The sequence below is a fragment of the Sus scrofa genome, chromosome 1, assembly GCF_054392235.1.
Source record: "Sus scrofa isolate SSC_HxYL_T2T_F1_AM1 chromosome 1, Sscrofa_HxYL_maternal_Yorkshire_Landrace_v2.0, whole genome shotgun sequence".
Classification (NCBI taxonomy): Eukaryota; Metazoa; Chordata; class Mammalia; order Artiodactyla; family Suidae; genus Sus; species Sus scrofa.
Window position 1 is genome coordinate 180,651,111 of NC_139383.1, and position 13,721 is coordinate 180,664,831.

Consider the following 13,721-nt stretch of genomic DNA (forward strand, 5'->3'; position numbering starts at 1 on the left):
TCTTACATCCAGCTGAAAGCCTTTATTAGAAACTACATGATTAAACTCTAGCCTTAGACTCAGGTCTTCTGATTATGTGAAACTCACTCCTAAAAGCTTACTGAAATGGATACTTATTACTTAAGTGACTGTGATACTTGTATGCCATTATTGAGATGTTTATTTATGGTTTTCTTTCATTTTAAATTTTCATAAATTTATCTTAGAAATGTTTTGTTTTCCTTAAGTTGGCAGCTCGGAATGCTGAAAGAAACCTCAATGATTTAAGGAAAGAAAATGCTTACAGCAGACAAAAGTAAGTATTTGAATAGAAACACTTAAAAAAACTTTAGCTATGACTTTTATTATTATTATTTTAGTAATTAGGTAATGCTTTTATAAGGATAAAGAAGAAAACCTTCAGTGAATCCAGCATATCTAGTGGTAAAATATCTGTTTTACTAGAAGTTACTAGATTTTTTTTGTTTATAACACTTGTCTTTAGAGAGGTTACTCTACCATAGAAGGAAACTGTTCATAGATTCTTTTGTAAAAAGTAACTTAAGGAGTTCCCTGGTGGCTCAGCAGGTTAAGGACCTGGTGTTGTCATTGCTGTGGATGAGGTCACTGCTGTGGCACAAGTTGATCCGTGGCCTGGAAACTTTCACATGCTGTGGGCATGGCCAAAAAAAGTGTAAATTAAAGATTTTTTTTTTTTTTTTTTTTGTCTTTTCCAGGGCCGCTCCTGCGGCATATGGAGATTCCCAGGCTAGGGGTCTAATCAGAGCTATAGCCACTGGCGTACACCAGAGCTACAGCAACACGGGATCCAAGCTCCATCTGCGACCTACACCATAGCTCACAGCAATGCTGGATCCTTAACCCCCTGAGCAAGGCCAGGGATCGAACCTGCAACCTCATGGTTCCTAGTTGGATTCTTTAACCACTGCGCCACGATGGGAACTCCAAGATTTTTTTTAAAGGTAGGCAGACTGTGAAGATAGGAAGGAAGGATGAGTCTCTCTGATACACTAATTCTCAGAGTATAAGCATCTTTTAATGGATAAGTGGATAGAATAAATGTTTATTATTTCTCCTTTTCCCTGTTCTATTTATTGAGTGGCATTGCTTTACAATAACAAAATGAAAATAAAAGTGTACAAGGTTCAATTGAAGGGAAAAGTAAATGTTTTTCTATGAAGATTGTAGAAGTCTTCCCAGAGTGTTAGAATTTCTTTCTGAAATATGTTATTAGCATTATTTAATTTTAGTTTTCTTGCTTGTCTTTTATGCTCAGAAATTAAAACTGAATAATTAAATGTTTTATTTTAGATCTGATGGTCAAGAACTAGAAATAAGATTCTTTTAAAATGTCATATTTTTAAGATAAAAAGTTTAGGAGTAAAATAGTAGTAGGACAGGTTAATCAGATTCCACATTTATGCTATGATTGGAATCCTGTGGGTAACATTACAATGGATACATGTACTCATAGCATATACATGACTCAAAGCTGGGAGCCATGTGCTTTAATCCTGGTGCTTTCATCTTACCATAAATCATTTAATCTCCTAGCCTCAGTTTCCTGAGTTTGGATTCTGATATCAAGTACTCTTTGTAGTCTTGTTTTGAAGTAAACAACAAAGCAGGTAGAAACCTCAACAAAATAGCACTATCACCTATTACCTCAAAATAAATAGTGGGGGGAGTAGAAAGGTATTTTGGTCAGAGTAATTTTAAATGATCTGTTTCATGTATGTAGATACTGAGATAGTGAAGAAGAGCTTGTACTTGATAGTGGTATTTTTCTTGAAATGTGGGTGCTTCTCTTGGATGAGTAACTTAGAGATGTTTGTTCTTTGTTTGCAGATTAACTGAAACAGAGCTTAAATTTGAACTTTTAGAAAAAGATCCTTATGCACTTGATGTTCCAAATACAGCATTTGGCAGAGGTAGTTTTTTTTTTTTTTAAATCCTCATCTAAAATTACATATATTTTTATATATGTTGGACATATAATATATACTAGTGTGAATTAACACTGCTGCTTATAAATATTTTCAGTTCTGGAACTAGGGTTCTAATCTAAGTTCTCTTACTGTCTCCAAGTTTCTGAGTTGTGTTTCCCTAGCAATAATGTAAATAATGGCTGCCTCCCTTTCTCAGTAGCATTTTAAAAATGATGTGTATTTAGTACTTTGAGCACCTTGAAAAGCAGAACACTTGGTACATAGTAAAGGTACTCATTAATTATTTTTTGGAGAATGAATGGGTAAGAATGCTTAAATGGAATAATAGCACTGTGACTATTTACATATTAACTGTTGTTTGGAATTTGCTCGAATTATAAAAATAAGAGTTAAAACATTTGGCTTTAAATTATTTAAAAGCATTAATTAAAAAGATGGGAAAACCTTAATAATCTGAGTTTTGATTGCTTTAACTCTCCCCAAGAAAGGACCAGTTCTTTGGAAGATGTATTTAATATTTTTGTCCATGCACTGAGTTGGCATCTTTATGATCTCATACTGTTCCAAATTGGGTTTAATAGTTTTCAAAATAATTTTTTGTTGAATTGGAATTAAGCTTCTAGGGCAGTGAAAACAAATCTGTCTTTATATAGATTAACTCCCCTTTTAATATTAAAAAGTTATAAAGATCACTTTTGAGAGTCCAGTTTCATTAAAATAAAAGTCTGTTTCTACATTAAAAAATCGATTGTTGGGAATTACAAATAGGAACTAAATCTGGATTTGGAAATTATACAGAAGAAATTTTTACCTGAATCTAATGCAAAAGTCTCAGGGAAAATAATGCTTTGATCTTTTGTTGTAACTACATTTGTGTGTTATATAAACTATGAAATAAGATTTAACATGATTTTAAAAGTGTTATTTTGATGATATTTATGTTTTTTTTTGATGTTGATTTTTGATCTTTGGAAGCATAACCATTGTTTGGGAATGGTGAAGTTTATAAAATGATAAGGCTCTTGGTTATATGGTTTATAGATAAAGTGATTCATTTGATGAATTAGTATATGTAAACTGAGTTTTCACTGATGGTGAATCAAAAAAATAATTTCTTATGCTTCAGAGAATTAGTATACATAATCTGAATTGTCACTGGTGATAAATCAAAAGTAATTTCTGGTGCTTCAGAATATTTTGTGCGTTTTTTCTCTACTTTTAGAATCCCAGCTTTATTCAAGTAACTCATAGCCCATTACGGCCTATCTGGCCCTGATTTAAACCGAGCCATGTTTAAACTGAGCCTCACCAGCTGAAATATTTGGACGAATACTGTCATTAAAAACAAAACAAAACTTGATGCCCTTCAAATCCTCTCATAACTCTAAAATATGGTGTCCTTTGCTAAATATTGTATGGTTATCTAAGTGTATTAGTTACCAAGAGAATGATGTTTTTATTGACTGAAGTGTCCATTTAGTAGATAGACTTTAAAAATACAGGGTTCCATATTTAATTCTATCCCATATCAGCAAAACCCAAGTACAGTTAGTGTTTAGGACATGGCTTAAATGTAAATTGGCAATAATAGAATGACCCAGTGGTGATTGTTGAAATGGGATTCTAATCTATAGTGTAGGTCATTGAAAGTATGAATTTAAATATGCTGTTTTAATTATTCCAGAGCATTCCCCATATGGTCCTTCACCATTGGGCCGACCTTCACCTGAAACGAGAGCTTTTCTCTCCCCTCCAACTTTGTTGGAGGGTCCACTCAGACTCTCACCTTTGCTTCCAGGGGGAGGAGGAAGAGGTATATTGTTTAACATCTTTATTACTCTAGATTTCTTCCTTACCTTATATTTTCATCTCATCTTTAAAATGATCTCTAAAATGATTCTTTGAAAAATACAGGCATTCCTTGCACTTATTGGGGGTTGCTTTTGTTTGAAAAAGGAGCTTTATGACATCCATTTTGAATATATTTTTCTTTTAGAAACATTGTTATAATGGATTACATTTTGGTCAAGGATTTGATAACATCTTTTAAAGTCATTTTAACTTCTTAAAAGCTGTATATTATACTATGTAATATATAACTTTATAAAGAATAAATAAAATATGATAGTATAGCCTAGCATAAAATTGGATTTTAATGAAACATTATTGGAATATAGAATTTTGAAAATCTTTTTTTGGAGTTCCTTCTGTGGTGCAGTGGTTTAAAAATCTGACTGCATTGGCTTGGGTCTTGGTAGAGGCATGGGTTCAATTCCTGCAGAGTGCAGTAGATTAAGAATCTGGCATTGCAGCAGCTGTGGCACAAGTTGTGGCTGCTGCTCTGATTCTGTCTCTGGCCCAGGAACTTCCATAGGCTGTGGTTGTGGCCAAAAAAAAAAAAAAATCTTTTTTTACTTCATTCTCATGATCTTTTTGTTGTAGAAAATCAGAAAGTGAAAGGGCCTTTTTTTTCTGAGAAACAAGGAATTCAGAAGTGCTCTCTGGTAGACAGAATTTTGATGGGAACCTTAAAGGAGACCTATTTAAATCATTTGATAATACTTTGAGACCCAAGATTGTCTGCTTTGTTACCTCCATATGTGTTTTTGAGAATTTCCACAGCCACTTCAAACCTAAGCATTAGCTGTTGATCTTTGTGCATTTACCTCATCAGCACTAACTCTGGTTTTACCTATGTACCTGGAGTTTCCCTCTTTTGATCTCTGAGCTATATTTTGTTTACTTTGTCAGGTTACTTTAAACGTTTCCCTTGAATTGTGGCAAAATTCGAACCAATTTATTCCAGAATCAAGAGTCGTAGGTTTTTAGCCCCAATCTGTGTTTATATCATCTCGTGTTACACACCAATATAAATATAATTGAAACCAGTCACATGAAATAGTAGTAACCTTACTATTTTTGATGCTTTCTGATATCTTTAGTTCTGTTCCGCTTTGTTAAAAAAGAATGCTGGTTAGGATTAAGTTAATTTCATGGGCCGCTTTGGATTACAGCCAGTAGTCTGCAAAACAGTGTCCTTAGAAATAAGGGTATAATTGGCTAAACTGGAAAGTGAATCACTGGAAGTTAAATGACATAAGTCAAGGATTGCTTGTAATCAAGTGAATATTTAGAATAAGTAAAAATTACCTTTGATTTCTCCTCTCCTATTTAAATTACTTTCGTTTCTTTTTTAATTACTTTGAAGATACAATATGATTAGATCATTTGCAAGGGTATTTTACTATTTCTTAGAAAAGCTACAGAAGTTTTAGGTAAGTTATCAGGTCTTAAAAGAGTTGCTTTGGACTGAAAGTTTCTGTGGCCCACCAAAGAAGAACCTTTCTTTATCTTCCTCTTACCATCTTTTTTTAAGTTTACTTGAGATACATGTTTGAATTAGATTAGCCTATACTTGACAAAGCTTTTGAATGCCTCTTTTATCTGTTCTTCACTCTAGATGTACTCAGCTTAATCACCTCTGCACATTTCTTACTGATTTAATTCTCTGCTTTCCCAGCCTTTTTCTTCTAATAAACTGATTAGTGGTGAACAAACTAGAAGGAAATGTCTGAGGAATTTAATAGAATATACAACTGTAAGGAAAAGTTGACATTCTAAAATAAAAGTCAGTTGGCCTCCTGACCGCAAAAGAGATTAGGTAAAAACAATTTGCAGTTACTATACATTAAAAAAAAAAAAGTGGGAGTTCCCATCGTGGTGCAGTGGTTAACATCTGACTAGGAACCATGAGGTTGCAGGTTAGGTCCCTGCCCGGGTTCGGTCCCTGCCCTTGCTCAGTGAGTTAACGATCCGGCGTTGCCGTGAGCTGTGGTGTAGGTTGCAGACGCAGCTCGGATCCTGCGTTGCTGTGCCTCTGGCGTAGGCCGGGAGCTACAGCTCCGATTCGACCCCTAGCCTGGGAACCTCCATATGCCGCAGGAAGCGGCCCAAAGAAATAGCAAAAAAAAAAAAAAAAAAAAAAAAAAAAAAAAAAAGTGGAGTTCTTGCTCTGGCGCAGCAGGTTATGGCACAGTAGGTTAAGGATCTGGCATGACTGCAGCTGTGGCATAGGTCCCTGGACCAGGACGTTCATATGCTGTGGGTGCAGCCAAAACAAAACAAAACAAAAAAATGCTTATTTTATGCTGATTTGCACAAGTTACCATGAAAAAGTCACATTAGTTTTAGTCTTTTCTCTTAAAGGAGGTAATGAAAATGTGGGAAGCATTTTAGAAAGATTTCTATTAAAATAATATTTTTTAAAAAAGCTATTCTTCAAAAGGTTAAATAAGCTTTTGTTTTCTGGGCAACATAATATTGAGAAGATCTCCTTTCCCCCTCAGTGACAGATGAGGTATTAATATATTTAATGTTAAAATTTTTTTTGTTTTAAGTGAATATGGGTTATTAATTGTGGTACTAGTATTTTTGTTGTTGTTGTTTCTTTTTAAGTCTGCACCCGTGGCATATGGAAGTTCCCAGGCTAGGGGTCAAATCGGAGCTGTAGCACCAGCCTACGCCACAGCCACAGCAATGCCAGATCCGAGCTGCGTCTGTGACCTACACCATAGGTCACAGCAATGCTGGATCCTTAACCCACTTAGTGAGGCCAGGGATCGAACCCTCAACCTCATGATTCTTAGTCTGATTTGTTTCTGCTGCACCACAATGGGAACTCCTTTTTTTTTTTTTTTTGGAGGTACTATTCTTTCTGTGGTCATAGGAAGGGAACTTTAAAATGATTCTCTTCCTTTATAAATGTTAGCACTTCAGATTTTCTTATTCAAATGAGTGTTATCTCGTTCAAAATGTTTAATACAACAGTGCTGGAGTTTTTGAAATTTTTTTAGACTTGCCTTCAGAGTTGGTGGGCTCTTTTTGAAGGTGAATTTTACATTTAGAAATTCCTGGAAGCCATTTAAATAAAAATTTATTTGGTGGGTATAAAGTTTGTCATCAGACTGAATAAAATCATTTTGGGGCAGAAGTAGAGAGTTATAACATTAAGATTCCGTTTCTTTAGTGGCTTTTAAGTAAATCCAAGTACATTTCTAAAAGAGATGTTCTTAAAAAGTACTTCAGTTGCAGAACTTTTAAAATAGGTATATAGCTTCTAAGATGACTGTTTTAATGGAATCATGCTCTTTTTGACTACTGGCATTAATTTAAGCAAAAACCTCATTTTATAATTATCTTACTATATCTGGTATAGAAATCTTTGCTTTGCTATTTACTTTCTATTCTTATTTTTCAGACTTGGTATTAGTAATTTTCATCTTAACCCCTGAGTTTATATATAAATAATGGTGGTGATAACATTTAAAAATGAATTTTATAGGTAAATGTTTATTTATGATCATGACAAAATTGTTTTTTTCTTTTTGTCTTAGAAATGGCTTTGGTCGGATAGAGTTATAGGCTAATGTCACTTAGGGAAACTTTGTTGGAATCTGATTGTTTTCCCTTTTAAAAAAGTGTCTGTATTTTATTTGATGATAGGTCTTATACTTTTAAATAAAACAGTGTTGTATTTTTCTTCTTTAATTAGGCTCAAGAGGCCCTGGGAATCCTCTAGACCATCCGATTACCAATGAAAGAGGAGACTCAAGCGCTGATTGGTTAATTGATCCTCATAGAGCGCCTTCTGACACTGGGTCCCTTTCACCTCCCTGGGAACAAGATCGTAGGATGATGATCCCGCCATCAGGTATATATTTGAAAAGCAACCACTGTGTACAACATATAGGAATGGAAGTAAAGAGGAGTATATGTGTGTCCTCTCTTAAGAAAGGCTGTGATATGTATTAGAAAACAACACAAACTGGATTGTGATGATCATTGTTAAAAAAAAACCCAAACAAACAGATTTTCCAAACAATAATTATGGATAATTGTTTACATTACAGAAAGCTGTTTCCCACCCCTCCCTGCTCCATGGAATGTCTTTATTGTTTTTGTTGCTCTTAGAAGTGATACATGTTTATGTTTATGTTAGAAAATCCAAACAGTGGAGAGTGTATGATCAGGAAAGTGAAGAAAATCTCCCTCATCATTTTAAGCATTCCCCTCCCAGAATTTAATTTTGCATCTTTTAGATAGTTTGTTTTTGGTATGTGTCCATAATCATATGTATACCCATTCCTTCATTACTTCAGTGCAATTTTATATTCACCTTCTTGTAACGGGCTTTTCACCTAGAATAATATATCTTAGATTAATTCCCAAAATAAATATATTTACCAGAAGACTCAGGATATCCTGAAATAAGGCAATAATTGCTGTTCTGTTGATAGCCCTCACATCCCCAAGGGATGTACATAAAATTATTCAGTTTGCTAAACTTTTATTTACGCACAGTGTTTCAGGGACACTATTATGTAAAGTGAACTCTGCCTGCTTTGTATAAATTAGTTACATTAAAAAAATGCAATTTCAGATAGCTTCCTATGAAGTTGGAGAGGTGAGAATATTGTGATAAAAAACGTTTAATTCTAAGAATTAACTTTTTCCGTGAGAGTGTATGTTCTATGAAATGGTACCTCCTTTGCTTTGATAGCACTTCCCTTTGTTCGCTATCAATAGAATATCAGCATCATAAAGAAAGATTGGTATCACTTTTGTTCAGTGCTGTATCTCTAGCATCTAGAACAACGCTGGTATTTGCCCAATAAATATATGTGAATGAATGAATACCCAAATAATTCTGAGAGAGCTGGATATTTTTTCTTACTGCTTTTATATTTAGAGATAAATATGCTGTGACTTAACAAACATAATCTGCTAGTAGGTGGCATAGAACATCTTTCAAGGATTTTTTTTTAAAACGGCCCCACCCATGGCATATGGAAGTTCCAGGGCCAAGGTTTGAGTCCAAGCCATAGCTTCAACCTACACCACAGCTGTGGCAATGCTGGATCCTTTAACCTATTGCTGGGCTGGGGATCAAACCCACACCTCCGTAGCGACCTGAGCTGCTACAGTTGGATTCTTAATCCACTGTGCCACAGTGGGAACTCCTCAAGTATTTGAGTGGGATTCATTTTAAAGTTTAGCTGTGATAAAAATAAATATTAATGAACTACGCCTTCTTTCTTAAGGGACTTGATCTTAAGATTTTGGCGGATATCATATTTCTGTGTATCTTTGTAGAGGATATCCCTTTTGAGAATTTACAAGCTGTTAGTAAAGAGTCCCTATCACATGCTCTGCCTATCTCCCCAAGTATTATCCAGTGTAGTGATCCTCAAACTTGGCTTATCATCAGAAATAACTTAAGGAACTTTAAGAAAAATGCAAATACCTGAGTTTCGCCTCAGATTACATCTTCCGAGCATGAACTCTGGGGGTAAGGTCTGTATATCTAAAAACCTCTCTAGGAGGTTCTGAAGAATAGCTAAATTTAAAAACCACTAATCTACACAGTGCCCTTACTAAATGGTGAAGGGTACTGAGTCCCCAAAGAGATGAGCTTGCAATCTTAGCTATGTGAAGAGCTTAGACTAGAATTCAGATAGTAATGGCTCTTGGTCATAAAATTAGAACATCCTTTACATGTCCTTTAAAAATTGCCTGAAACCTGTAATTTTCCAGACTTTTCAGTATTGTCCCACAGATTCGTGGGTCTCTTTTCACTTTGTTTCCGTTTTTTTTTTTTTTTTCATTTGGTTGAATAATTTCTTTTGATCTGTCTTCAAATTTACTAACTCTTCCCTCTGTCACCTCCTTTCTATTATTAAGCCCATCCAGTAAAATTTTATTGTAGATGTGTATTTTTCAGTTCGAGTATTTCCATTTTTTAAAATGGTTTTGAGTTTTCTGATGAAATTTCTTTTTCTTTTCTTTTTTTTTTCTCTCTTTTTAGGGCCACACCTGCAGCATATGGAAGCTTCTGCACTAGGGGTCACATTGGAGCTACAACTGGGGCCTGTGTCACAGCCACAGCAATGCTGGATCTGTGACCTATGCCGCAGTTTGTGGCAATGCCAGATCCTTAACTCACTGAGCAAGGCCAAGGATTGAACCCACATCCTCACAGACACTATATCAGGTTCTTAACCCGCTGAGCCACAGTGGGAACTGAAATTTCCTTTTTAAGCATTATAAGTATTTTTTGCACCTCAATAGCTGCTTTAGAATCCTTTTATGGTCTTTCCAACATCAAGGGCAACTTGAAGATGGCCTCGACAGATTGTCTTTTCCCTTAAGAATGGGTCACATTTTTCTGTTTCTTTGTATAAAAAGTAATTTTAGATTGTATTATAAATATTGTGGGGATTCGGGATTCTACCGTATTTCTCTGAACAGTGTTGCTGGTTTTGTTTTACAAGATAGTGAAGTTGGTCAGACTCACATGTAGACTTTTTCTCTCCTGTGGTGAGCAGCACATGTGTTTTATTCAGGGGTCAGCAACAGTCTTGGGCAGAAAACTCAGAATTTTAGATTCTGCTTCTCTGGCTCTCATGAGCTCTCTCCTTCGGTTTTTCAAGCCAGAAAGTTCTGTGAGTTTTGACTGTTCTGTGCTGTAGTTTGACTTTGGTCTGCCTTTAGGCTAAACTGTAAAGAAAAACTCATGCCATCCCGGGTCCCTTCTGTCAAGTTCCCGCTCCTTTCCCAAATCTGCCTACTGTTGTTCATGCTCCAGAGGCTTCAGGTATTTATTTCATTATTTTAAAAACTTTGGATTTTTTTCCAGTTTTATTGAGAAATAATTGACATGTATCACTGTGTAAGTTTAAGGTGTACAGCACAGTGAATTGACTTACGCATATTGTGAAATAATTACCATAACAAGTTTAGTAACATCAGTCATTTCATATAGATAATAAATAAAAGAAAAAAAAGTTTTTTTTCTGTTGTGATGAGGACTCTTTTTATTTACTCTCTTAACAGTTTTCCTACATATCATACAGCAGTGTTAGCTACAGTCATCATGTTATACATTAATTACATCTCTAGTACATATTCATTTTGTAATTGGAGGTTTGTACCTTTTGGCCCCCTTCATCCAATTTCCCTTTTCTCTCCCCTCACCTCTGATAGCCACCAATCTAATCTTTTTCTATGAGTTTGTTTTTTGTTTTTGTTTTTTATTGTAGATTCCACATATAAGTGAGATCATGCAGGATTTGTCTTTCTCTGACTTATTTCACTTAGGATACTGCCCTCAAGGTCCATTCATATTTTCACAAATGGCAGAATTTCCTTTCCGTTTTTAATGGCTAAATAATACTCCATTATTTGATATGAATATACATTTTCTTTATCTATTCATCCATTGGTGCATTCCTAGATTGCTTCCATGTCTTGGCTATTATGATTAATGCTGCAGTGAATATGGGGATGCAGATATCTTTTTGAGTTAGTGGGTTTTTTTCAATAAATATTTAGAAGTGGAATTCCTGGTAGTTCTATTTTTTAATTTTTTGAGGAACCTCGATAACTGTTTTCTAGAGTAACTATACTTCAGGTGGTTATTTTTATAAATTGTCTGCAGTTGCTAAATGTAGGAGGCTCAGTCTATTAGGAGATTAATTCCCATACTGAGGATGGAACCTGGTATCCATTATTTTCAAAGTCAACAGAAAATTGAAAGTTGTGAGCTTCTAAATTAGTATCTTCATAGAAGAGATATATATTCATTCTGTAGAGAGTATCTCCAAGCAGTGTACTTGATCTGTTTAATAGGTTTAACACGGGGGTCACCTGCATCAATGCTAATCTAAATGAACTAGGATAGTTCTGCATACGCAGCAAAGGAATTTTAGAGACTATCCTGAACTTTATGAATGAGGGGAGTTAACTCCTAAGATTCTAGCTTGAGTTGGAACAGGGCTGAAAATATATTTAGCTATTAGCCCTATTGCCATCTAGAGTAAAACTATAAAAATATTATATTTACCCTCGGTACATTGCTATTCCATCTAAATATCTACTCAACAGGTTTCTGAGTTGATTCCTTTATTTTGTACTATAATTAGCTAATTGGTAAATGAGAGCACTGAACAAGGAATGAGGAGACCTAGGTTTTTATCTTAACTTTGATGTTAATTTTTGTGTAAACTCGGGGTTTTCGTTTTACCTATCATCGTTTTCTTAGTTCTAATCTTTGGACTTGCCTAAAACAGAGACAGCAATGATCTAAGGTATATTCCCACACCTACATTTTATATTATGTTGAATTATAAGGACTCATAAAGAGTCTTGCTTTCCAGTGATAATAGTGTCTTTAAGATTTTTCTTAAACTTGAAAACATTTTAAAACATTTTTGTTTAAAATTTTTGTGTTATAAATAATGACATTTAGAATAACTAAATTCCTGAAGGATACGGATTCCATGGTTGTTTGAGATTTTCTGTAATTTAGTCCTATTAAGCATACTTTGTAAAATTCATATAGTCCCTTATTACTTGGCCAAAATTTAAAAATTTTTCCTTGACTTAAGATCAATAAGCAGAAATAATTTTATTTGTTTATTAAAAATTTTTTTTTTCGTCTTTTTTTTAGGGGTGCACCCATGGCACATGGAAGTTCCCAGGCTAGGGATTGAATCGGAGCTGTAGCTGTCAGCCTATGTCACAGCCACAGCAACGCCTGATCTGAGCCGTGTCTATGACCTCTGCCACAGCTCACGGCAACGCCAAATCCTTAACCCACTGAGCGAGGCCAGGGATCGAACCTCCATCCTCATGGATGCTAGTCAGATTTGTTTCCACTGAGCCACGATGGGAACTCCATGAAATAATTTTAAGTGATTCTATAATTCCAAAGAATCGTTTGTTTTTGCACTGTTAAATACTTGTGGGGAGGGCGTGTTCTTACCTTACATAGTCAGAAAAGATAAGCTGTTAACTATTTCTTGTATATTATATTCCAGATATTTTTATTACTTAGAGGTTTTGCTAACAAGTGTAGGTCTAGTTTTTTCAAGTAATCATTTTATTTTCACTATTTTTAGCTGCAAATTCAATCTTTTATAGACCAGTATAGGTTTTAATCATTTTTTTTCTGAAATTCTAGATTGAAAGTGAATATTAAAGGTTAATACACAAGTTTAAGATAAGGTTGATTCTGCTTTGGCATAATTTTATACAAAATTGATTTGAATAGTGTGCAGGATAAAGTATTTGTTCATCTAAAATTCTTTTGTGTGTTTATAACTTAGACTGCCCGTTGTAGGGCAAGAATGGTTTATGTGAAAATGTGTTTGGACTGGAAATTAAGAAATCTAATTTCTTTTCTCCTTTTTTCTTTTTTCTATTATAATTGATTTACAATGTTCTGTCAATTTCTTCTGTGTAGCAGAGTGACCCAGTCATACATATATATGTGTGTATATACACACACACATATATACATACACATTCTTTTTCTCACATTATCCTCCATCATGTTCTATCACAAGTGACATCTCATTGCTTATCCACTCCAAATGCAATAGTTTGCATCTGGTAACCCCAAATTCCCAGTCCATCTCCCTCCCTCCCTCTCAAGAAATCTAGTTTATAATCTTCACCTTATAAAAAAATCTTTTTATGTGATTTTTGAAACTCGTTCTATCTCTTTGGACCTCAGACCTTTTATATAGTGAGAGAGATGTACATATTCTGTTTAGCTGAGTAATAGAAAATTTAGTTAGGTATTAATGGTCAGTGTTGAGATTTGCTAGATAATGTTCAATCCATTTGGTAGACCAAGTAACATATTGTAATATATAATGTTAGTAAGACCAAAGACTATTTACTGTATTATTTTCTAAACTCTGTTGGTGA

The 13,721-nt window shown here is 34.6% G+C and overlaps 1 protein-coding gene across 7 annotated transcripts in view; it reads left to right on the forward strand.

Moving 5' to 3' along the window:
* Positions 1-13,721, forward strand: part of MIA2 (MIA SH3 domain ER export factor 2) — a 90,703-nt gene that overhangs the window by 62,748 nt on the left and 14,234 nt on the right. For 4 of the 7 annotated variants that reach the window (XM_021073969.2, XM_021073967.2, XM_021074016.2 and 1 more), the window contains 4 exons: positions 228-295; positions 1,849-1,931; positions 3,634-3,762; positions 7,501-7,659. In XM_021073969.2, the coding sequence (XP_020929628.1) occupies positions 228-295; positions 1,849-1,931; positions 3,634-3,762; positions 7,501-7,659 (439 nt within the window). The remainder of the gene's footprint in view (positions 1-227; positions 296-1,848; positions 1,932-3,633; positions 3,763-7,500; positions 7,660-13,721) is intronic. The other 3 variants (XM_021073975.2, XM_021074030.2, XM_013993367.3) reach the window with 1 other exon arrangement.